General features: G+C 54.1%; 1 protein-coding gene across 1 annotated transcript in view; it reads right to left on the bottom strand.

Moving 5' to 3' along the window:
* Positions 1-23,683, bottom strand: part of ACOT7 (acyl-CoA thioesterase 7) — a gene marked incomplete at its 5' end in the record, with an annotated part of 90,835 nt that overhangs the window by 9,953 nt on the left and 57,199 nt on the right. Inside the window, 2 exons of the mRNA XM_082662416.1 lie at positions 6,220-6,404; positions 23,256-23,372. Of these exons, the coding sequence (XP_082518542.1) occupies positions 6,220-6,404; positions 23,256-23,372 (302 nt within the window). The remainder of the gene's footprint in view (positions 1-6,219; positions 6,405-23,255; positions 23,373-23,683) is intronic.

The raw sequence follows: 23,683 nt of genomic DNA, 5'->3' as shown, positions 1-23,683 counted from the left end.
CCCCTTCACTCCAGGCTCGGGTCCTAGGATCGAGGAGCTGCCCACTGCCGGAAGCCTCGGCCCCGTGCTTCCTCTTCGGTGCAAAGTAGCGAGGAGCTCTCTGGTTAGATCACGGAGATGGTGCCGAGACCACAGAGGACCTGCCGGCCTGGGGTGGCTCCAGTGGGGAAACGGAGGCTCAGAGACCAGAAGGGGCTGCCGTGGCCAAGGGGCTCAGGGCCTGCTCCAGGTCGACTCCACGTCAGGGCCGGCCACTGGACTCTGGGCGAGTCCCTGCCCATCACTGTCACTGTGGCCTGTCTGTGGGCTCGGACAACCCACCTTGACACCCACCAGGGAAGCGGGTCGGCATCTCGTGAACGCTCAGCTGCCTCCCCTGGGACCATCGCTGCTGTGGGCACCGGGGGCATCCACCCTGCCGGCTCCCTCCCAGTAGACAGAGAATGGCCTCGGCGGGCACCTGGCCCTCGGGAGTGGGCGCTCAGGAAACCTGGTGGCGACTGACCCTCGAGGGTGCCCTGAGGTCCGGGTGTGATGCACAGGGGAAGCACTCACAGCTGAGAAAGGGCAGAAGCACACGTTTTGCCGTGTTCTTGGCGGAGCTCCACCGGCTGCGAGAGGGAAGGCCGGCTGCCTCCCCGATCTCCTCACTGCCACCGCTTTCATCCCGACTTGTCACTTCAGTGGCTGACAACGGAGGCCCCAGGGTCCAGGCCCCTGTCCTCTGCACGCCAGCTGTCCGTGTGGACCGGGAGGCGAGGGTCTACAAGCAGCGGCCAAGACCCCTGCGCCACAGGCCGCTCTGTGGTTTGGGTTTTCTGGGAGCCAACCAAACCGGCTTCGGAAAGACCCTGCTCCGCTGCCTCCACGTGCCGTGGCCATGCCGCCCGGCTCGCTGGGGAAAGCATTCCTATTCCAAATGACCCACAGAAGCAGCTGTGAACGTGCTCTCTCAAAACCCACATCGCCTGCGTGCTTGCGATGGAGCCCAGGCTTCTCCCTTGTCGAGGGCGCGACCTCACCCGCACGCGAGTCTCCTGGGGCCTCGGGGGCTGCAGCGCCCACATGTGAACCAGAGAGAACGGAGGCCGGCCTTGCGCCCAGGACGGGCTTGCTCTGGCTTCAACACAGTCTGTCCATCGGGTTCTCACGCTTCTGGAGACTGAAAAGGCTTCCCACACCCGGGCTGGAAAGTCGCCCATGGGAGGTGCTGGGAGGTGCTGGGGCCAATCTGGGGCCGGGTCCCAGGGAGCCACCTCGGGGCGTTCCCCCACGTCCCTCCGTACCACCTCTCCAGAGCTGGAAGGTGGTGTGGGTCTGTCTGCCACCCCCGAGGTCAGAGGGCACAGCCACAGGGAGGCGTTTAGAAGGAGGCAGGGCCTGGGCCTGGCTGGTTCCACGTCCCGCGCTTGCCTCCTCTAATAAGCAGCCTGGCAGTGCCGGCAGCTGCCGGGCGGGCGCGGTGCAGTAGGCCCTCCCCAGCATAAAATATTCATCAAGAAGAACTCCGACAGCCACGCTGCCTTCCGTGTCAGCCGGGCCCTGGGGATGGGAGCTAAAAATAGACAGGAGGATAAGTGCTGACAGCAGGGGTGGGGAGGGCTGAGCCCCGACGCGGGCACACGTGGGCTGAGAGGCAGACAACTGTGGTGTTGGTGGTTCCCAAGTGAGCGCCCCAGAGGCTGGGCTGGAGGCTAGGGAGTCTGCCCCACCCCCTTTGAGCACGGGGTGGGGGGGCTATTTTTATCCACATCGGTGGGCCCCAGGACACCCCAGTGAAGAATCAAAGCCCATCTTTAATTAGCAACAATAGCCTGGATCGACATGCAGTCGGTCAGTGGGAAGATGTGGCCACTGCCAACCACCGGCCCCTCAGACCTGGGAATTCGGTTACCCTCCCTTCCCCTTCATTCAAGCAGGTGACTTTCCCCTAACCCCCTACAGCCCCTCCTGCACCAATCCCCCGACCCCCAGGTCCCTATGTTTCTGGAAAGGGCACAGACAGCCCCCAGGGTTCACAGACCAGCCCGGCACCATGAGAGCGTCCCAGCTCTGGGAAGGTCATGGGCTCCTCCACAAAGGGCTCTCCATGCAGACTGGAGCCCGGGGCCAGAGGCTCGCCTCCCTGAGCCCGGACTGCTGCCCCTCCACCCTGGCTGCGGCACTGGTCTCCCCAGCGGCCTGAGCTCTGGGGTGCGGGCAGGGCAGTGGGGGTAGCCATAGAGAGCTCCAATCAGGCCCGAGGCAGCTCCTGGGCTCCTGGGCGGGCGCACACTACAGCCGGCTACGGCCGGAATGCAGACCTTGTCCCTGTCCACCTGCATGTACTCTGTGGGAGCCTTTTCAAAATGAAGACGGTCCTGACTCCTTGGCTATCCTTGGTCTCAGGGCCATTTGGGGTGTCCCGCAGGCCCCACTCTCCCTCAGCTGACGGTAGAGGAAAGGGCTCGGACAGCCAGAAGGCTGTCCTGGGCCGGGCCTGCCCTCTAGCAGCTGGGGGGCCTCGGGTGTGTCCCTACTCCTCCTCTCCCGCTACAAGAGGCCAGCTCGGCCCCCAGCCCTCTAAGTTCCTTTTGCTCTCTCTCCCACCAACTCCAGGCCGGTTTCCAGGCAACGGCAAAGAGTCTCTGGGTGATGGGGTGGGCGTGGGGAGTAAGGCTTTATCCAGAGAGGGGAGGGAAGGTCATCAAAGGAGGAAATATCTGAGAAACGGTGGAAGGAGCTGCTGTCATGACCATCTGAGGGAAGGTGTCCAGGCAGAGGAACAGCAAGTGCAAAGGCCCTGAGGCGGGACTGGGTTTGGGATTTGAGGAACAGAGGTGGCCGGCCTGGCTGGACCCCGTGCCTAGGGCAGCGAGGAGCCGCTGAGCTGCTGAGCAGTTCAGGCGGGAGAGGCAGCCAACGCAATTCTGTTCTGAAAAACTTGCCGGGATGCAGCACAGAGTCAGGGTGAGGGCAGCAGGAATGGGGGAGGGCATACAGCTTGGGGCTGAGCGGGAGAGAGGGGCCAGCCCGGTTCCCAGGCTCACCGGGAGGGAATCCACCAGGAGGAGTGGGAGTTTTGGGGGGAGGCGGCTGGGAGACAACGGTTCAGTTCGGAATGTTACGTTTGAAATGCCTGCTGAGACCCTGTGGAGAGAGGCAGCCCATATGGGAGAGTAAAGCAAGGAGGCCCGGGGCCCGGTCCCAACCGCCCAAGGAGGGCAGGGTGCAGGTTGGGATCTGTCAGAGCCCCGCGTTTCGGGGCCATGGGGTGGCCATCTGCACACTCAGCAGAGGCCCCCTCAAGGAGGCGCCAGGGAGAGGAGTGTTCTTGGATCTGGCCACCCTGCTGGAGCCTGGAGGCTGGGCAGGCGGGGGGGGGGGGGGGCGGACAGAGGTCAAGGGCTCGCCTGTGTGGGGCGGGACTTCAGCATCCAGGAGGGAGATGTCCCCCAGGGGCCCTGTGGCAATATGGAGAGAGATGGAACAAGGGTCTGGGGGAGAAGGGGGGTGAGCCTGCATCTGGGGGCCAAGAGGAGCAGGCAAGGTTCCCAGAGGAAGGGGTCTGAGACCCAGGGACACATGGTTGCGAAGGTCAAGGCAGGAGGAGGTCAGGCCGTGGACAGAGGTCGGGGGGACGCGCGTGCGTCAGCCGAGGGGCTGAGGCGGCTGGAAGCCACCCTGCTGAGCCATCAGGATGGAGGGCGGGATGGCACCCCGGTCCTCGTGGCCCAGGGCCCCTCCTGGGGGGGTAGTGGTGGAAGGTGGGGAGGAGGAGGGACGCGAGGCCGGGGGCTACAGCGCTGGGGACTCGGGAGGGAGAGGCCGAGGCTGCCGGACCCTCCACCCCTCCCCAGCAGCCTGGGGTGGTACGTGGGGAGGTGACGGTGCACAGCCTGCCTGAGGACGGTGCCCACCCTGGCTCCCCTTTCCTTCCTTCCACACGGTGGAGCCCCCCATCCTTTAAGGCCAGGTTCACCAACCCTGCCCTGTGCAGCCTCCCCCCATGCCCCCCACCCGACTCACTGGAGCCCCAGCGTGGGGACCCAATGCCAGCGAAGAGCGAGTGGGGGGTGGCCCGCAGAGGACGGGGGAGGGACAGGAGAGGGCCCAGCGGGCAGCTGAGGCTCCTCTGGCCACGGCAGGGGCCTTGACGAGGCCAGACGGCTCCCCCACCAAACCCAGGCGCTGCCCCTGTGGGCCTGCGAGGCCCCAGAGAGGAGCGAGGCTGGGGGGTTAGCATCTCCGGGTGGGGGGTTAGCACCTCCGTGGCGGCAGGCCAGGCGAGCGAGCAGGGGCCTCGCGCCCGCCTGGATGAGGAAGTGCTCCGAAGCGCAGTATGTTTACCCTTACGGAGGCTTCCAGTACGTGCTCTTTGCCAGGAGGCACAGGAGCTGCATGGGAGCAGATGCTGCAGGGGCCCTGGGAGGCTGGCGGGGGGCCTGAGTCGCCTGCCAGTCGCTTCCACATAAGCGTCAGGTGCTCGAGACCCTAACCCCCGGCCCCTCCCCAGGCTTCTCGGCTCCGCACCTGCACCCGCATCTCAACCACCGCCCAGGGTTCTGGCTTCCTCCTGGCCCCCTAGTGACAGACTGGCTCAAGACAAACCAGGAGCAGCCTGAACGGAGGCTTTCCTCTGCACCCAGGCTCCCGCGGACCGGCTGTGTGACCTTCCCCAAGTGCCTCAGCCTTGCTGGGCTGAGGGTGGCCGAGAGAAGCAGGCAGAGGACTCAGAACCGGCGGGCACAGGGCCGCCCCCCAGGCGGGGGCACTTACCCCGACCGGCATAGCTAAGGAATGTGTGAGGCTCATATAGCTGTCATCAGCCTCAAGGGGAATCTGGAGGCATCGTTCATTCACTCACTCGTTCATTCCTGCATCCAACACACAGTCGCCCAGTGCCTCTGAGCTGGGCCTCCTCGCCACCCTGCCCTCCCCGCGCCCCGCCTTGACGCTGGCCGCCTCAGGCTCCCCGACTCCCAGGCTCCCCGACAGCTAGCACGCGCCAAGGTGTTGGGATTACAGCTCCCACGACCGCCCAGCACGGCCCCCTGCCCCACTGGCCTTCCTGGGGGCTCCTGCCCACTCCCCAGGCACCACTTCACGTCCACCCCAGGTGGAGGCCACTGGCCCAGCGCGCTCCCCCGGCTCCCCCGAGCGTCCACGCCGCCTGTCTCTCCTCCTGGGATTGGCCTCAGGCCTTGCACACAGCAGGATTCATGCATTTTCCCAACCGCACCCACTAAGTGCCAAGACTGTTCCAGCCTCAGTGAGCCACTAGGAGCACATGTGTTCCAGTTCGTGAAGCTCAGTCCAGTGGGGGAGGGACAACCGGCAAATGAGCAGCTCCCACGAGCCGGGGCGCTGGTGCTTTGGAGAAAGGCAGGGCAGGGACGAGGCCAGACCGTGGATGCGGGTCTGGCGTGCGGCGGGTGTGAGCCCCGGAAGTCTCCGGGGATTGTGGCCTTGAGCGCTGGGGGCCCGCGGGCGCCAAGAGCTGAGGAGGGGGCCGGGGGCGAGAGGGAGGGAAACCCTTACATGTTCAGTGAATCCAACCTTCTCTTTTCCAAATTAAAAAATGCTAGTGACTCACCTGTGCCCCCCCACTGCCCCCGCCCCCGCAGCTCCAGTAGCAGCCTCTTGGGTTGTGGAGCCCAGGACGGCAGCCAAGCAAACCCTGCTGGTGGCTGAGACCTGCCAGGATCCACGCCTGGGCCAGAGCCCCCAGCTCTGCTCCTGGTGGCGGCCGCCAACCTGCCACTGCTCTCTGCACACCCAGGGCAGAGCCTGGCTGGGGAGCCAGGGCAGGGAAAGGCCACGAGGCCCAGACGCCCAGCCCCGAGGTGCAGGGCTCTAGCTTGGCCCCATGATGCAGGACACGCAGGCCAGGGCCTCCTCGAGAGCCCACCCTGGGAGGGTCCTCACCCCCACTCTAGCGCTCGTACAAGGTGCCAGGACCAGCAAGGTGGCGTGCTTATCCCACGGCAAGGAGCTCGTAAGGGGCGCCTCTCACCTTGTCTGCCCAGTCCCTCCCCCACAGTCCGCGGGGACGGGGCCTCACGTTTGACCCGCCCCACAGCCAAGGTCGCTGGCCCCTCAGGAGCTGAGCGGACCCAGCTGCCCAGAATGGATTCATGTAGCTCGGTTTCTCCTGGGAGCCCAGCAAGCGCCGAGGGGGCTGGCCCAGCAGCGGGGGCAGCTGCCCCCAGGGACACACGGGCCGGAGGGGCCACTCACCACGAGCTGGGGCACAGGCAGAGACTTGCCCTCCTGGCTCAGGGACACATAGGTGAAGAAGGCACTGGCGGCCCGGTAGCGCTTCTGGGAATTGTCCACCACGGGGTCGGAATCCACCAAGACCTCGATCTCCATGGACTTATTGCTGGTGAAGGTCACGCGCCCAGAGATGGTGATGACACAGCCTGCGGAGCACAGACAGCGGGTTAGGGAAGCCTCGACCCAGGGCGGCCAGGCGGCCGGATCGGGCTGGGCAGGGAGGGTGCAGAAATCAGCAGTACCGAGGATGCTGGAAGACACTTGGTTAGACAGCACAGACCATCCTGCTAACTGCCAGGACATCACAACGACAGCACATCGGGGCCCCCTGAGTGTTCACCTTTCTAGTTAGTGAGGGGGCGTTTCCTTCACTTACGGAAACATTTAGAGCCGAAGGGATCTTGGTGGTCACCCAAGCGTGGGTCTCTATTCCCCGGGAGAGGCAGCGGCTGCTGGAAGGATGCTTCCAGTGAGTCCCGTCCCTCAGGGCCAGCCCCCACCTGCTTTCAGATCCCTCCGCAGGTTAAGGACACATCTGCACTGCCCATGCTTTGGCCTTACTTCTGCCACTGGAGCCACACAGCTGCCCCACCAAGTTGCTCTGAGCCCCGCTAAGGAACCTTCCTCCACCCTCTCCGGCCCCACCCCCCCACCCCCCAGCTCCCTGGCTCCAGCGTTCCCGATGCCGGTCAGAGGGCAGCGTCACATGCACCGTCAGGCCAAGCTGCCACGCTGACCGTGGTCCTAAGCCCCCTGGAGCCACTGTCTGCACTTCAGCCCACGTCCTCCTACCCTCTGTGCAGGTGGGACTGCGTCTGTCCCGTCAGGCTCCCCTCCCGGTCAGTGTCGCCCACTGGACCAGCACTCTCCTCTGAGCTGCGGATCTGCCCTCCGACAACACCCCCGCGGCCCTGCCCATGGTCAGAGTCCCCAGGTGCTCCCCACCTTCCACACCAGTAGTTTCCCTTGTAGACAGTCACACGTTCCTGTAACACTGTCCTGGGGGTCCCGCTCTCCCTCCACCCTGCCCCAACCTCTCTGCACTCCCCATGCCCCTGAGTCCTGAACATCTACCCTAGAGCATCCCTTCTGCCCCCGCCCTCCTGGTCACGGGCTCCCAACTACCACTGGCCTTGGCCTCCCGTCCCTCGACTTCATCTCATGGAGCCCAGCTTTTCTCGTATAAACAGAAACAAGTTGCCTCACGGGGTAACCATGGGGCTGGCATGAAACGAGCCAGGTGCCGAGGCTCCCGCCTGGCGGCAGGAGGCATGCAGTGCGGTCATTACCGCCAGCAGTGCTGTTTTGGACCCTGACGCAGCACTAATCCTTTCCACTGACGTGGTCAGGACCACCATCCCAAATGCAGCCTGGCTCTGGGCTGGGCTCAAGGACGTCCCTGGCCAGGCCTGGCCGGCGCTGACTGCAGGGACCTTTTAACACCCTGGGAGCCCCAATGTCCCAGCTCCATGGAGACAGGCCCCCACAAAAGATGCTTAGAGACCAGGAAGACAGACAAGTTGGGGCAGCGGGTGGCTGTTAGGGTGGTGAGCGCGTGGGCAGGCAGAAGCGGGAGCGGTTATCCGTGGCATGCAAAGCGCCTGGGCCCACCCTGGGAACAGCCCCCACACGGCCCACACGGGCCGCTTCCAGGGGAGCAGGAAGGGGAGGTGGGCATCCCCGAGGGTCTCCAGGCGTCCCTGCCTGTCCCCATCATGCCAGCCCCAGTGCCAGCCAGCACCCTCTCACCCACGACCAGACAGAAGACTTTGGGGCCCATGAGCCGAGAGGCAGGGAGGGACAAGACCCCCCCTCAAGAGGAAACCCGCCAGAACTCCCTGGCCAAGGGGCAGGGATGCGGGGGCAGTGAATTCGGGGCATTGCAACACTGACCGTTTGTTCAAAGAACAAATGGAGGGCTTCCCTGGTGGCGCAGTGGTTGAGAGTCCGCCTGCTGATGCAGGGAACACGGGTTCGTGCCCCGGTCCGGGAGGATCCCACATGCCGCGGAGTGGCTGGGCCCGTGAGCCATGGCCTCTGAGCCTGTGCGTCCGGAGCCTGTGCTCCGCAACGGGAGAGGCCACAACAGTGAGAGGCCGGCGTACCGCCAAAAAAAAAAAAGAAAAAGAAAAAAGAACAGATGGAAACACACCCTTGCTTTGTCTCCTGTGCAAGCCCCCCCACCAACCACGTGGCTAATCACGTCTCATTTCGGGTAGAAATACGAAGAAACTTCTAATCAAAAGTGGTTTCAAACAACAAAGAAGTTGATTATGAGCATTAGACACAAGAGGACGCCATCTTGAGTGTCACTCATGGTAGGAGACACAGTGATTGCTTCCTTTTTAAATTTAAAAATTTTTTTGGCTGTGTTGGGTCTTCGTTGCTGCGCGCGGGCTTTCTCTTGTTGCGGCGAGCGGGGGCTTCTCTTGTTGTGGAGCGCGGGCTCTAGGCGCGCGGGCTTCAGTAGTTGTGGCACACGGGCTCAGCAGTTGTGGCACACAGGCTTAGCAGTTGTGGCACACAGGCTTAGCTGCCCCACAGCAGGTGGGATCTTCCCAGACCAGGGATCGAACCTCTGTCCCCTGCATTGGCAGGTGGTTTCTGAACCACTGGACCACCAGGGAAGTCCCTGATCACTTCTTAAAAGTCGGGAAAACTTCAATTATAGCCCAAACACCAGCCTCTTCACCCCTCAGAGATGGTGACATCTTTATTCTCACAGCCCACGGGCTTTATTTACCACTGGCTGGCCACCACGGAAAGGTGCTTGAAAGTTGGAAGACGGACTAGGTCATTGAGGGCCTGGGACCTAATCTGAAACTGACAAGGAGAGACCCCCGTGCTGCTGAGGGCCTCCCCTTCCCTGACCCTCGGCTCAGAAAGTGCACTCTGGGGTCTGTGGTCATTCGCTGGGGATGGGGTGGTCAGAAGCACCTCAGGGCAGCTCCAGCCACGTCCACGGTTCGTCAGCTCCCAGATGCTGGGAAGGCTCCCACCAAATCCCTCACCTCCTGCGCCTCTCCGCTCCCACCACCCACTGCAACATCACTAGGCTCCCCCAACATCCAAGAGTGTAGAGTGGCCAGCCCACAGTGGTGGAGGGTCCCCAGCAATGGGTCCCAGCTTTGTGGGAACAGACACCTCCACCCCACAGACCCCACGCCGCCCCTGCCCCATTGCCCAGCCCGGTCCACCCTCTCACGGCAGCTCGGGCGCCCCCCGTCGCTCTCTTTCTAGAACAGAGCTCCTCTCCTTCAGGGTATCCAACCCATCTGATGGCCTGTCTGATGTTTGCCTCCCTCCCAGCCAGGGAGCCCCACGAGAGCGGGCGCCCCATCACGCCTGAACCAACACGTAGCCCTGTGTGGACAGTGGGCCACTGCAGACTCCAGCCAGACGGCGACACTTTTGTAGACACTTCGCCTCAACTAGCATCGTGGCCGCCCTCAGCCCGAGCAGCCCAGCAAGGCCGGGCTCTTTCCACCCTCCCCCAGGCACAGAGGTCAGAGCCGGGACACTGGGGCCCATCTGAGCAGGGGGCGACCCCAGCCCGAGTCTAGCTTGGTTGCTGCTCCCTTTGTCTCAGAAACTGCCAGAGCGGGCACGTCCTGCCACGTGCTCGAGGCGCTCCGAGGGGCGGTGGTGAGATGCGTTCCGCCCTGACTGCGTGCTCCGAAGTGCAGCGACGCTGCCTGGGGACTTTCCACTAGGTCACACAGCCACATCCGCCCACAGGATGACTAGTTTATTTAAGAGTGGGGTGACTGGGGCTTCCCTGGTGGTGCAGTGGTTAAGAATCCGCCTGCCAATGCAGGGGACACGGGTTCAAGCCCTGGTCTGGGAAGGTCCCGCATGCCACGGAGCCACTAAGCCCGTGAGCCACAGCTACTGAGCCTGCGCTCTAGAGCCCGCGAGCCACAACTACTGAGCCCACATGCCACAACTACTGAAGCCCGCATGCCTAGAGCCCGTGCTCTGCAACAAGAAACCACCGCAAGGAGGAGCCCCGCGCGCTGCAATGAAGAGTAGCCCCCGCTTACTGCAACTAGAGAAAGCCCGCATGCAGCAACGAAGACCCATCGCAGCCAAAAATAAATAAATAAATAAATTTATATATATGTAAAAAAGTGGGGTGACCTGCTCAAGGGGAGAAACAGCATCTCCTGGTGGCACTGGGTGCCATGTGCCACCTTGGACAGGGGTGGGGTGTTGGGGCCTCCGGATCCAGGGAAGAAGGCCAGGAAGGGACCACCCAGTTCTCCTCTGAGCCTCTGAAGCAGGGACAGATTAGCCCTGACACAACCAGACAGTCCCCATGAGTGTCTCCACGACAGGCAGGCTCTCTGAGCCCGGAGCAGCCCCCCGGGGCCCCCAGTTCCCTCAGGCTACTGTGCCCTGGGGAGGAGCCTTGGGGTCCTCGAGCTCTGGGGTCCAACAGGCCTGGGTTTGAACATGGGCAGGGGGCAAGCCAGGAAGCTGCTGTGCCTCGGTTTCCTCATCTGCAAATGGGTGCAAGAGTGGCCGTCTCTCGGGGGAGGTCACTCCCGCATATTAGGTTGTCTGGACAGAAGCCCAGGACAGTCATTTCTGGTGGGGTCTGAGTGCCCTTCTGCAACAGCCCTCCAGGGAAAGGCGTCTCAAACCCAAAGGGAGAGTTTGCCTGCAGAACTCCCTGTTGTGTCTTCAGGGGGTGAAAAGAATCGTTCCAGGGCTTCCATGGTGGCCCAGTAGTTAAGAATCCACCTGCCAAGGCAGAGGACACGGGTCTGAGCCCTGGTCCGGGAAGATCCCACATGCCGCAGAGCAACTAAGCCCATGCACCACAACTACTGAGCCTGCGCTCTAGAGCCCGCGTGCCACAACTACTGAGCCCGTGTGCCACAACTACTGAGCCCGTGTGCCACAACTACTGAAGCCAACACGCCTAGAGCCTGTGCTCTGCAACAGGAGAAGCCACCGCAATGAGAAGAAGCCCACGCACCGCAACGAAGAGTAGCCCCCACTGGCTGCAACTAGAGAAGGCCTGCGCGCAGCAATGAAGACCCAATGCAGCCAAAAGTAAATAAATTAAACAAATAAATAAATAACGAGCTTATGGTTTCTTTGTCAATATAAGCCTAATAAATTAAAAGTGGAAATATTAAAAAGAAAAAAAGAATCGTTCCAACAAGGTAATAATAAGCAGCGACATTTAAAACAAAGCCCTCCCTTCCTTTCTCTGTTTCTGCAGCAGGCACATGTACACTGGGCAAGAAGCTGCTTCTAACGCTGCCTAAACGAATAACATGGGCAACTGTCTCCGCGAGGGAGTTCCAGCTCTTCAGCTGGTGAAGAACATGGCAACGAACCCCTGCCCCTCTTCCCTGGGTCCCCAGGACATTAGCAGTTGTGCGGATCCGACACTGAGGTGCGACCACCTCCGTGGCGGCCCACAGGGGAAGAAGGCCTGGGTCACAGCTCAGCATCCCCAGCACGTGAGCCTGCCTGAGAGGCGGGTACTCAGCTGCGCTCAGGGGGACGCCAGCTCCAGCGCAAACGCTCTACGAGGGGCAGGGACGAGCCTGCTGCCTCCACGCTCACCCCTAATCCCCGAACCTCACAGGTGCCATGTCCTCGGCTGGGAGGCTTGGGACAGAGGGAGAAGCACTTCTTTCCATGCTGCCTTGAAACCCCAAGAGCTCAGGGGCCCCTCGTTCTTCCGAGTTTTCTGCCAGCGTCCTGTCCACAGGGCTCACAGGGTAAGAGACAAGGCAGGGAAAAGGCAGAGCGCAGAAGTGGACTGGAGCCCTACCTGCCTCTCCGTGTCAGCTGGAATTTACTGTGGCAGGTGGAACGGGGGCCCCCAAAGATGTCCATATCCTAATCCCAGAACTTGTGAAACTGTTACCTCACACGCAGAGGGACCTCACAGGTGTGATGCAGTTAAGGATTTTGAGGTGGGAGCTTAGCCTGGATCACCAGGTGGGCCCCAGGTCATCACAGTGGTCCTCACAAGAGGACAGGAGAGCCAGGAGCCGTGGCAACAGACGCAGGGTCAGGGAGAGGCTGCCTGCTTTGAGGATGGAGGATGGGCCACAAGCCAGCGAATGCACGTTGCCTCTAGAAGCTGGAAAAGGCAAAACACGATTCTCTCCTACAGCCTCCAGAAGGAACGCAGCCCTGCTGACCAAGGAACAGCGTTTTCATTTTATTTACTTTTAATTATAATGGAAACAGCCACGTGTGGCTACTGGCCGCTGTGGTAGGCGGCATTGGCATTGAGGGGCTCTTGCAGGCAAATCTGACGTAACCAGAGGACAGAACTGCTGGGAGCAGAGACTGAACTGTCTGCCTCTGGCTGTCCGAATTCAGCAGGAAAGGGGGCCCCTGGGCTGAGACCGATGAGGGGGTGACGCGAGCAGAGCCGGGCCTTCCTTGGACTGGACACCCCTGACTGCGAGAACCCTCAGCCCTGTTTCAAGCTGCTTGATGAAGGCAGGAGTTTCACACACAACTGCGGGGGGGTGGGGGTTGGGGAGGGGGAACGGCGGCGGCTCTGGCGGTCCAGTGCGGGCGCCTAAGATGGGTGGCACTGCACTCATCAGCATCACCCACCGAGGCTGACGCCCCCGGGCCCTCGCAGCGGACGCCATGTGGTTCAAGCCTGGTCGGTGGTGGGAAGGCACCAGGGCTTGGGGCTGAGAGCTCTGGCCCTGGAGTCCAGCCTCCCTGCCAGGCTCCACCATGGACCAGCCCTGCGGCCGTGGGCAGTTTAATAAACCCCTCCATCAGCAGTTTCCAGATCGGAAAAACGAGGATAACAAGAGCTCTTGTCTCAAACCCCCAAGTGAGGGGTAATCGTAAAAAGCACTTTATTAGCACAATGTCTGGCACTCGAAAGTGAGCAGCGTTTGCCAGAGTTAAATTTAAATAGATGGAGCGCCTGCAGTGAGCAGAGCTGTGAGCTCATCTCTGTTTCTAAATCATGGTCGAGCTGCCTGGAGTGGCACAACCCAGGAGGGCTGGCAGGTGCCCCACCGACTCCCCCAGCACCCGGGGCCTCTTCCAGGGCAGATTCCAGAAAGAGGACAGGGACTTGGAAAAGAAAACAGAATAATGAAACACTGTTCTTCCCAAGGCCACGTTGTCAAGTGTTGCAAACTTTAAGAACAGCTCAGCGTTTAAGCTCCAGAGAGCTGGGGCAGTGAATGTTCTTAAGAAAAACATGGAATCAGCAAAGTAACTTTGGCATTTCTTTTTTTATTTTTACTAATTTATTTATTTATTTTAAATTTTTTTCTAGTTATTTCTGAGATATTCATTTTAAAGTAATAACTAGAATTATGACTTATAACATTATATCAGAACATATAAGATTTTTAGAAACTCCATGTAATGTTTGAAACATTTATATTAACATATTTCCATATAAATAACCCAAAGAAAGCTTAGTATTAGTTGTTTTTTGTTTGTTTGTTTTTTTATATTGCAGGTTCTTTTTAAAAAAATTTTTTTTAATTAATTAATTTTATTTATTTATTTTATTTATTTATTTTTGGCTGCGTTGGGTCTTCCTTGCTGTGTGCGTGCTTTCTCTAGTTGTGCTGAGCAGGGGGTACTCTTCATTGTGGTGCGTGGGCTTCTCATTGCGGTAGCTTCTCTTGTTGCGGAGCACGGGCTCTAGGCACGTGGGCATCCGTAGCTGTGGCTCGCGGGCTCTAGAGTGCAGGCTCAGTAGTTGTGGCGCAAGGGCTTCGTTGCTCCGCGGCATGTGGGAACTTCCCAGACCAGGGCTTGAACCCTTTTCCCCTGCATTGGCAAGTGGATTCTTAACAACTGCGCCACCAGGGAAGCCCCTGCAGGTTCTTATTAGTCATCAGTTTTATACATATCAGTGTATACATGTCAATCCCAATCGTCCAATTCAGCACACCACCATCCCCACCCCACCGTGGTTTTCCCCCCTTGGTGTCCATACGTTTGTTCTCTACATCTGTGTCTCAACCTCTGCCCTGCAAACTGGTTTATCTGTACCATTTTACTAGGTTCCACATATGTGCATTAATATACGATGTTTGTTTTTCTCTTTCTGACTTACTTCACTCTGTATGACAGTCTCTAGATCCATCCACGTCTCAACAAATGACTCAGTTTCGTTCCTTTTTATGGCTGAGTAATATTCCATTGTATATATGTACCACATCTTCTTTAACCATTCATCTGTCGATGGGCAGTTAGGTTGCTTCCATGACCTGGCTATTGTAAATAGTGCTGCAGTGAACACTGGGGTGCATGTGTCTTTTTGAATTATGGTTTTCTCTGGGTACATGCCCAGTAGTGGGACTGCTAGATCATATGGTAATTCTATTTTTAGTTTTTTAAGGAATCTCCATACTGTTCTCCATAGTGGCTGCATCAATTTACATTCCCACCAACAGTGCAAGAGGGTTCCCTTTTCTCCACACCCTCTCCAGCATTTATTGTTTGTAGATTTTTTGATGATGGCCATTCTGACTGGTTTAAGGTGATACCTCATTGTAGTTTTGATTTGCATTTCTCTAATAATTAGTGATGTTGAGCAGCTTTTCATGTGCTTCCTGGCCATCTGTATGTCTTCTTTGGAGAAATGTCTATTTAGGTCTTCTGCCCATTTTTGGATTGAGTTGGTTGTTTCTTTAATATTGAGCGGCATGAGCTGTTTATATATTTTGGAGATTAATTGTTTGTCCGTTGATTCGTTTGCAAATATTTTCTCCCATTCTGAGGGTTGTCTTTTCATCTTGTTTATTGTTTCCTTTGCTGTGCAAAAGCTTTGAAGTTTCATTAGGTCCCATTTGTTTATTTTTGTTTTTACTCCCATTACTCTAGGAGGTGGATCAAAAAAGATCTTGCTGTGATTTATGTCAGTGTTCTTCCTATGTTTTCCTCTAAGAGTTTGATAGTGTCTGGTCTCGAATCCATTTCGAGTTTATTTCTGTGTATGGTGTTAGGGAGTGTTCTAATTTCATTCTTATACATGTAGCTGTTCAGTTTTCCCAGCACCACTTATTGAAGAGACTATCTTTTCTCCATTGTATATCTTTGCCTCCTCTGTCATAAAGTAGTTGACCGTAGGTGTGTGGGTTTATCTCTGGACTTTCTATCTTGTTCCATTGATTTATGTTTCTGTTTCTGTGCCAGTACCATATTGCCTCGATTACTGCAGCTTTGTAGTATAGTCTGAAGTCAGGGAGTCTGATTCCTCCAGCTCTGCTTTTTTCCCCTCAAGACTGCTTTGGCTATTCGGGGTCTTTTGTGTCTCTATACAAATTTTAAGATGATTTGTTCTAGTTCCGTAAAAAATGCCGTTGGTAATTTGATAGGGATTGCATTGAATCTGTAGATTGCTTTGGGTAGTAGAGTCATTTCCACAATATTGATTCTTCCAATCCAAGAACATGGTATATCTCTCCATCTATTGGCACCATCTTTAATTTCTTTCTTTTCCTTTTTTAAACATCTTTATTGGGGAATAATTGCTTTACAATGGTGTATTAGTTTCTGCTTTATAACAAAGTGAATCAGTTATACATATACATATGTTCCCATATCTCTTCCCTCTTGCGTCTCCCTCCCTCCCACCCTCCCTATCCCACCCCTCCAGGCGGTCACAAAGCACCGAGCTGATATCCCTGTGCTATGCGGCTGCTTCCCACTAGCTATCTACCTTACGTTTGGTAGTGTATATATGTCCATGCCTCTCTCTCACTTTGTCACAGCTTACCCTTCCCCCTCCCCATACCTCAAGTCCGTTCTCCAGTAGGTCTGTGTCTTTAATCCTGTCTTACCCCTAGGTTCTTCATGACATTTTTTTCCCCTTAAATTCCATATATATATGGTATTTGTCTTTCTCTTTCTGACTTACTTCACTCGGTATGACAGACTCTACTTCTATCCACCTCATTACAAATAGCTCAATTTCGTTTCTTTTTCTGGCTGAGTAATATTCCATTGTATATATGTGCCACATCTTCTTTATCCATTCATCCGATGATGGGCACTTAGGTTGTTTCCATCTCTGGGCTATTGTAAATAGAGCTGCAATGAACATTTTGGTACATGACTCTTTTTGAATTATGCTTTTCTCAGGGTATATGCCCAGTAGTGGGATTGCTGGGTCATATGATAGTTCTATTTGTAGTTTTTTAAGGAACCTCCATACTGTTCTCCATAGTGGCTGTACCAATTCACATTCCCACCAGCAGTGCAGGAGTGTTCCCTTTTCTCCACACCCTCTCCAGCATTTATTGTTTGTAGATTTTTTGATGATGGCCATTCTGACTGGTGTGAGATGATATCTCATTGTAGTTTTGATTTGCATTTCCCTAATGATTAATGATGTTGAGCATTCGTTCATGTGTTTGTTGGCAGTCTGTATATCTTCTTTGGAGAAATGTCTATTTAGGTCTTCTGCCCATTTTTGGATTGGGTTGTTTGTTTTTTTGTTATTGAGCTGCATGAGCTGCTTGTAAATTTTGGAGATTAATCCCTTGTCAGTTGCTTCACTTGCAAATATTTTCTCCCACTCTGAGGGTTGTCTTTTGGTCTTGTTTATGGTTTCCTTTGCTGTGCAAAAGCTTTGAAGTTTCATTAGGTCCCATTTGTTTATTTTTGTTTTATTTCCATTTCTCTAGGAGGTGGGTCAAAAAGGATCTTTGCTGTGATTTATGTCATAGAGTGTTCTGCCTATGTTTTCCTCTAAGAGTTTGATAGTTTCTGGCCTTACATTTAGGTCTTTAATCCATTTTGAGCTTATTTTTGTGTATGGTGTTAGGGAGTGATCTAATCTCATACTTTTACATGTACCTGTCCAGTTTTCCCAGCACCACTTACTGAAGAGGCTGTCCTTTCTCCACTGTACATTCCTGCCTCCTTTATCAAAGAGAAGGTGACCATATGTGCATGGGTTTATCTCTGGGCTTTCTATCCTGTTCCATTGATCTATCTTTCTGTTTTTGTGCCAGTACCATACTGTCTTGATTACTGTAGCTTTGTAGTATAGTCTGAAGTCAGGGAGCCTGATTCCTCCAGCTCCGTTTTTCATTCTCAAGATTGCTTTGGCTATTCGGGGTCTTTTGTGTTTCCATACAAATTGTGAAATTTTTTGTTCTAGTTCTGTGAAAAATGCCAGTGGTAGTTTGATAGGGATTGCATTGAATCTGTAGATTGCTTTGGGTAGTACAGTCATTTTCACAATGTTGATTCTTCCAATCCAAGAACATGGTATATCTCTCCATCTATTTGTATCATCTTTAATTTCTTTCATCAGTGTCTTATAATTTTCTGCATACAGGTCTTTTGTCTCCTTAGGTAGGTTTATTCCTAGATATTTTATTCTTTTTGTTGCAATGGTAAATAGGAGTGTTTTCTTGATTTCACTTTCAGATTTTTCATCATTAGTGTATAGGAATGCAAGAGATTTCTGTGCATTAATTTTGTATCCTGCAACTTTACCAAATTCATTGATTAGCTCTAGTAGTTTTCTGGCGGCATTTTTAGGATTCTCTGTGTATAGTATCATGTCATCCGTAAACAGTGACAGTTTTACTTCTTTTCCAATTTGTACTCCTTTTATTTCTTTTTCTTCTCTGATTGTCATGGCTAGGACTTCCAAAACTATGCTAAATAATAGTGGTGAGGGTGGACATCCTTGTCTCGTTCCTGATCTTAGAGGAAACGCTTTCAGTTTTTCACCATTGAGAATGATGTTTGCTGTGGGTTTGTTGTATATGGCCTTTATTATATTGAGGTAGGTTCCCTCTATGCCCACTTTCTGGAGAGATTTTATCATAAACGGTGCTGAATTCTGTCAAAAGCTTTTTCTGCATCTACTGAGATGATCATATGGTTTTTATTCTCCAATTTGTTAATATGGTGTCTCACATTGATTGATTTGTATATATTGAAGAATCTTTGCATCCCTGGGATAAATCCCACTTGATCGTGGTGTATGATCCTTTTAATGTGTTGTTGGATTCTGTTTGCTAGTATTTTGTTGAGGATTTTTGCATCTATATTCATCAGTGATATTGGTCTGTAATTTTCTTTTTTTGTAGTATCTTTGTCTGGTTTTAGTATCAGGGTGATGGTGGCCTCATAGAATGAGTTTGGGAGTGTTCCTTCCTCTGCAATTTTTTGGAAGAGTTTGAGAAGGATGGGTGTTAGCTCTTCTCTAAATGTTTCATAGAATTCACCTGTGAAGCCATCTGGTCCTGGACTTTTGTTTGTTGGAAGGTTTTGTGTGTGTGTGTGTGTGTGTGTGTGGTATGCGGGCCTCTCACTGTTGTGGCCTCTCCCATTGCAAAGCACAGGCTCCGGTTGCACAGGCTCAGTGGCCATGGCTCACAGGCCCAGCCGCTCTGCGGCATGTGGGATCTTCCCAGACCGGGGCACGAACCCGTGTCCCCTGCATCGGCAGGCGGACTCTCAACCACTGTGCCACCAGGGAAGCCTCTTGTTGGAAGATTTTTAATCACAGTTTCTATTTCATTACTTGTGATTGGTCTATTCATATTTTCTGTTTCTTCCTGGTTCAGTCTTGGAAGGTTATACCTTTCTAAGAATTTGTCCATTTCTTCCAGGTTGTCCAATTTATTTGCATAGAGTTGCTCGTAGTAGTCTCTTAGGATGCTTTGTAATTCTGCGGTGTCTGTTGTAACTTCTCCTTTTTCATTTCTAATTTTATTGATTTGAGTCCTCTCCCTCTTTTTCTTGATGAGTCTGGCTAAAGGTTTATCAATTTTGTTTATCTTCTCAAAGAACCAGCTTTTAGTTTCACTGATCTTTGCTATTGTTTTCTTTGTTTCTATTTCATTTATTTCTGCTCTGATCTTTATGATTTCTTTCCTTCTGCTAACTTTGGGTTTTGTTTGTTCTTCTTTCTCTAGTTCCCTTAGGTGTAAGGTTAGATTGTTTACTTGAGATTTTTCTTGTTTCCTGAGGTAGGCTTGTATAGCTATAAACTTCCCTCTTAGAACTGCTTTTGCTGCATCCCATAGTTTTTGGATCATTGTGTTTTCATTGTCATTTGTCTCTAGGTATTCTTTTATTTCCTCTTTGATTTCTCCAGTGATCTCTTGGTTATTTAGTAACGTATTGTTTAGCCTCCGTGTGTTTGTGTTTTTTTTTTTTTTTTTTTTTTTGCGGTACGCGGGCCTCTCACCGCTGTGGCCTCTCCCGTCGCGGAGCACAGGCTCCGGACGCGCAGGCTCAGCGGCCATGGCTCACAGGCGCAGCCGCTCCGCGGCATGTGGGATCTTCCCGGACCGGGGCATGAACCCGCGTCCCCTGCATTGGCAGGCGGACTCTCAACCACTGCGCCACCAGGGAAGCTCTGTTTGTGTTTTTTACGTTTTTTCCCCTGTAATTCATTTCTAATCTCATAGCGTTGTGGTCAGAAAAGATGCTTGATATGATTTCAATTGTCTTAAATTTACTGAGGCTTGATTTGTGACCCACGATGTGATCTATCCTGGAGAATGTTCCATGCGCACTTGAGAAGAAAGTGTAATCTGCTGTTTTTGGATGGAATGTCCTATAAATATCAATTAAATCTATCTCGTCTATTGTGTCATTTAAAGCTTGTGTTTCTTATTTATTTTCATTTTGAATGATCTGTCCATTGGTGTAAGTGAGGTGTTAAAGTCCCCCACTATTATTGTGTTACTTTCAATTTTCTCTTTTATAGCTGTTAGCAGTTGCCTTATGTATTGAGGTGCTCCTATGTTGGGTGCATATATATTTATAATTGTTATATCTTCTTCTTGGATTGATCCCTTGATCATTATGTAGTGTCCTTCCTTGTCTCTTGTAACATTCTTTGTTTTAAAGTCTATTTTACCTGATATGAGTATAGCTAGTCCAGCTTTCTTTTGATTTCCATTTTCATGGAATATCTTTTTCCATCCCCTCACTTTCAGGCTGTGTGTGTCCCTATGTCTGAAGTAGGTCTCTTGTAGACAGCATATATATGGGTCTTGTTTTTGTATCCATTCAGCAAGCCTGTGTCTTTTGGTTGGAGCATTTAATCCATTCACGTTTAAGGTAATTATTGATATGTATGTTCCTATGACCATTTTCTTAATTGTTTTAGGTTTGTTTTTGTAGGTCCTTTTCTTCTCTTGTGTTTCCCACTAAGAGAAGTTTCTTTAGCATTTGTTGTAGAGCTGGTTTGGTGGTGCTGAATTCTCTTAGCTTTTGCTTGTCTGTAAAGCTTTTGATTTCTCCATTGAATCTGAATGAGATCCTTGCTGGGTAGAGTATTCTTGGTTTTAGGTTCTTTCCTTTCATCACTTTAAGTATATCATGCCACTCCCTTATGGCTTGTAGAGTTTCTGCTGAGAAGTCAGCTGTTAACCTTATAGGAGTTCCCTTGTATGTTATTTGTCATTTTCCCCTTGCTGCTTTCAATAATTTTTCTTTGTCTTTAATTTTTGCCAATTTGATTACTATGTGTCTCGGCGTGTTTCTCCTTGGGTTTATCCTGTATGGGACTCGCTGTGCTTCCTGGACTTGGGTGGCTATTTCCTTGCCCATGTTAGGGAAGTTTTCGACTATAATCCCTTCAAGTATTTTCTCTGGTCCTTTCCCTCTCTCTTCTCCTTCTGGGACCCCTACAATATATGCGAATGTTGTTGCGTTTAATGTTGTCCCAGAGGTCTCTCAGGCTGTCTTCATTTCTTTTCATTCTTTTTCTTTAGTCTGTTCTGCAGCAGTGAGTTCCACCATTCTGTCTTCCAGGTCACTTATCCGTTCTTCTGCCTCAGTTATCCTGCTGTTGATTCCTTCCGGTGTAGCTTTCCTTTCAGTTATTGTGCTGTTCGTCTCTGTTGCTTGTTCTTTAGCTCTCCCAGGTCTTTGTCACACACTCCTTGCACCGGCCCCAGGGGACTCCGTGACTGTGATTTCAGTTGGGCCCAAATTCCTCTACACACAAAACAAGACGTGACCTGAGAAACTGGAAGCCATCTCTCTGCTCCCTGGGGGGCTCCCCAGGCCAGGAGGCCCAGCTCTGGGGCCCGGGGCCACACAGGCCCGAGGCCAAGGCTGTGACGGCACGAGGTGCATGGGGGCCTGAGGAGGGCTCAGCGCCATAGGCGGTAGCCAGTGAGCCCACAGCCCGCCCTGCACTCTCACTCCATCCATGGTGGAATGTTCTGCCAGAAAGTACAGCTGGTGAAAATGGAGGTCCCTTTCTGTGCTTTGGAATACGAGTAACATTTTAGAAACAAAGTCCTCTCTGCACCCACGTAGTCCTGACCTCCGCCAGCCCCCTCAACATACCCCTAGAAAAAGTGCTCTCCTCCGTCCAGGGTTCACTGTCTCCGCTCAAAACGAACCAACGCGGCCCCTCCTTGACCTCTTTGAAAGGTAATTCTGGTCACACGAGGGACTGAGGGTGAAGTGTCGGGGGTGAGGGCTCTTTCATCGGCTCCTTTTTTCTAACGAAGCAAGGTCAACTTTCACTGTTTGGGAGCTTCCCTCAACTGTAAAGCACCTTCGCCAACAGGGCTGACCTTGAGAAGTCTGGCGGGCTCTCGAGGAAGGCCCACTTTGCTTCTTAGCTGGCGGTGCTCAAAGGGCACCCGGGAGACCCTGAACAAGTGAGCTCTGTGGAACGTAAGTGCATTTTGCACAGTGGGTTTTGAAGTCATGTTTAACAGTGGAGCTGTGATCACAGTAATTTACCCAGGGAGCAGTTCCAGAAAACGAGAGGCCAGGAATCGTGACACGACAGGAGCCTTCCTTTTCCAAACGTCCACACCACCACCACCACACACGGCACCAAGGCCCGGGGGGAACCAGCCAAGACAGACAAGATCCACTTGTTCTGGGCAAATCCTAAAATGACACTGTGCTCTGTGTCTGAGGCAATCGCCTATTAGCTGGGAAGGGATTCTACAAAGCAGCACTGCAGACCACCCTTCCCCTAAAAGCACCCCAAATCCAGTGTGGGTCAGACTGGCGTGCTCTTAGTTAGGCCAGGAAGGGGAGGCACCCCTTCACCCTTCCAATCTCAGGACGCCTGTCCCCAGCACTCAGGCATTCAACTGACAGGCGTGTCTGCAGGAGAGAGCGCGCAGCTGGGCTGGGACCAGGCCGGGGCCTCAGAGCCCGGATGAGGTCTCTGTGGCTCTGGACCCAGCACTGCTCCACTCAGCGGTGCCCCTCGAGGCTGGTGGCAAGGAGTCAGCCTCCCTTCCTTCTCCTCTGTCCCCCCCACGGCCTGGGGACGGGTCTGACTCAGCTTTTCCAACGGCTGCCTTCCTGGTGAGGCTCCTTCAGAACCAGTCAGGCTCTCGCAGCCTGGACACCCCCGACCCCACGGTGAAGGGCTGCTTTCTGGGGCCACATGGCCTCATCTCAGAAGACACGACAGACAGAAGTCACCACGTGCCAGGAGGGGACAGTCACTGTACCTCTTCAGATGAGCATTAATGTGAAACAAGCACGGGAACCGTCTTGTTTCTGGGCGGGGCTGGGACTAGACCTCAGTGTCGGGAAAACCACCAACACCAGCGCTGCCCTGGACGGTGCAGGCAGGCTGGCCGAGGAGAGGGCCGGAGGCTTCTCTGCTCTGCCCCCGCCACTGCGTACGGCACGGGTGACCCGTGCCCCCCCAGAGAGGTTATGTGCCGCCATGGGATCTGGTGGCAGTGGTCGCAGCAACTGTGTGCGTCGGGTTTCGCAGGGCTCCGTGCCTGGGGCAGTTTAAGAGGACGAGTTTATGTGGCTCTTCAGCAGGATAAAGGCCCCAATCGCAACTGAGTTACAGAATGTACCAGACTGAAAAGTCAAACCTGCAAACCGTAACTTCACAGATGCATCACCAAAGGCAGACTCGAGGCTCTGGCTCCTGTGTCCTGGCAGATGGGCAGAGGCCAGGGCCCGGGACAGGCAGGGTGAACCAAAGCAAACTGTACACGGGACCCAAGCAGCCAAGGCAGCGCCCCTCTTTGTTGGCGGAGTTCTCTTACCTTTTCGGATCTTGTCGTAAAAGTTAATGGCGTCCACGGAAGCCGTGACGATGTTGGTCTTGCAGTGACGCGCGGCCACGATCCCGGCCACCTCGTCCATGAGCTTCATGGTGACCCCTGCAGAGAAGGGCAGGCGGCAGGTTAGACGTGGGGAAGGGGAGCCTATTGCCTGTCCTGGAAACAAGTTATGGGAAACAATGCCCCCATTCCCACCCGCAGGGCCGCAAACCTGGCTTCCTTGAGAGCTTTGGAAGATGACTGTGGCTGAGGTTCTAGGCCACTGACAAAGTGACGACCATTCTCCTAACCTCTACAGGCATCCTATCCTGCCAGGAAAGCTTTGTCACACTCTCCACCAGGATGGCCGCAATCAGAAAGCCAGATGCCAAGCGCCGGTGAGAATGTGGAGAAATCGGAACCGTCTACAC

This window comes from Grampus griseus (genome assembly GCF_964374135.1).
Source record: "Grampus griseus genome assembly, chromosome: 1".
NCBI lineage: Eukaryota > Metazoa > Chordata > Mammalia > Artiodactyla > Delphinidae > Grampus > Grampus griseus.
This window is presented reverse-complemented; position numbering and strand designations above follow the sequence as displayed.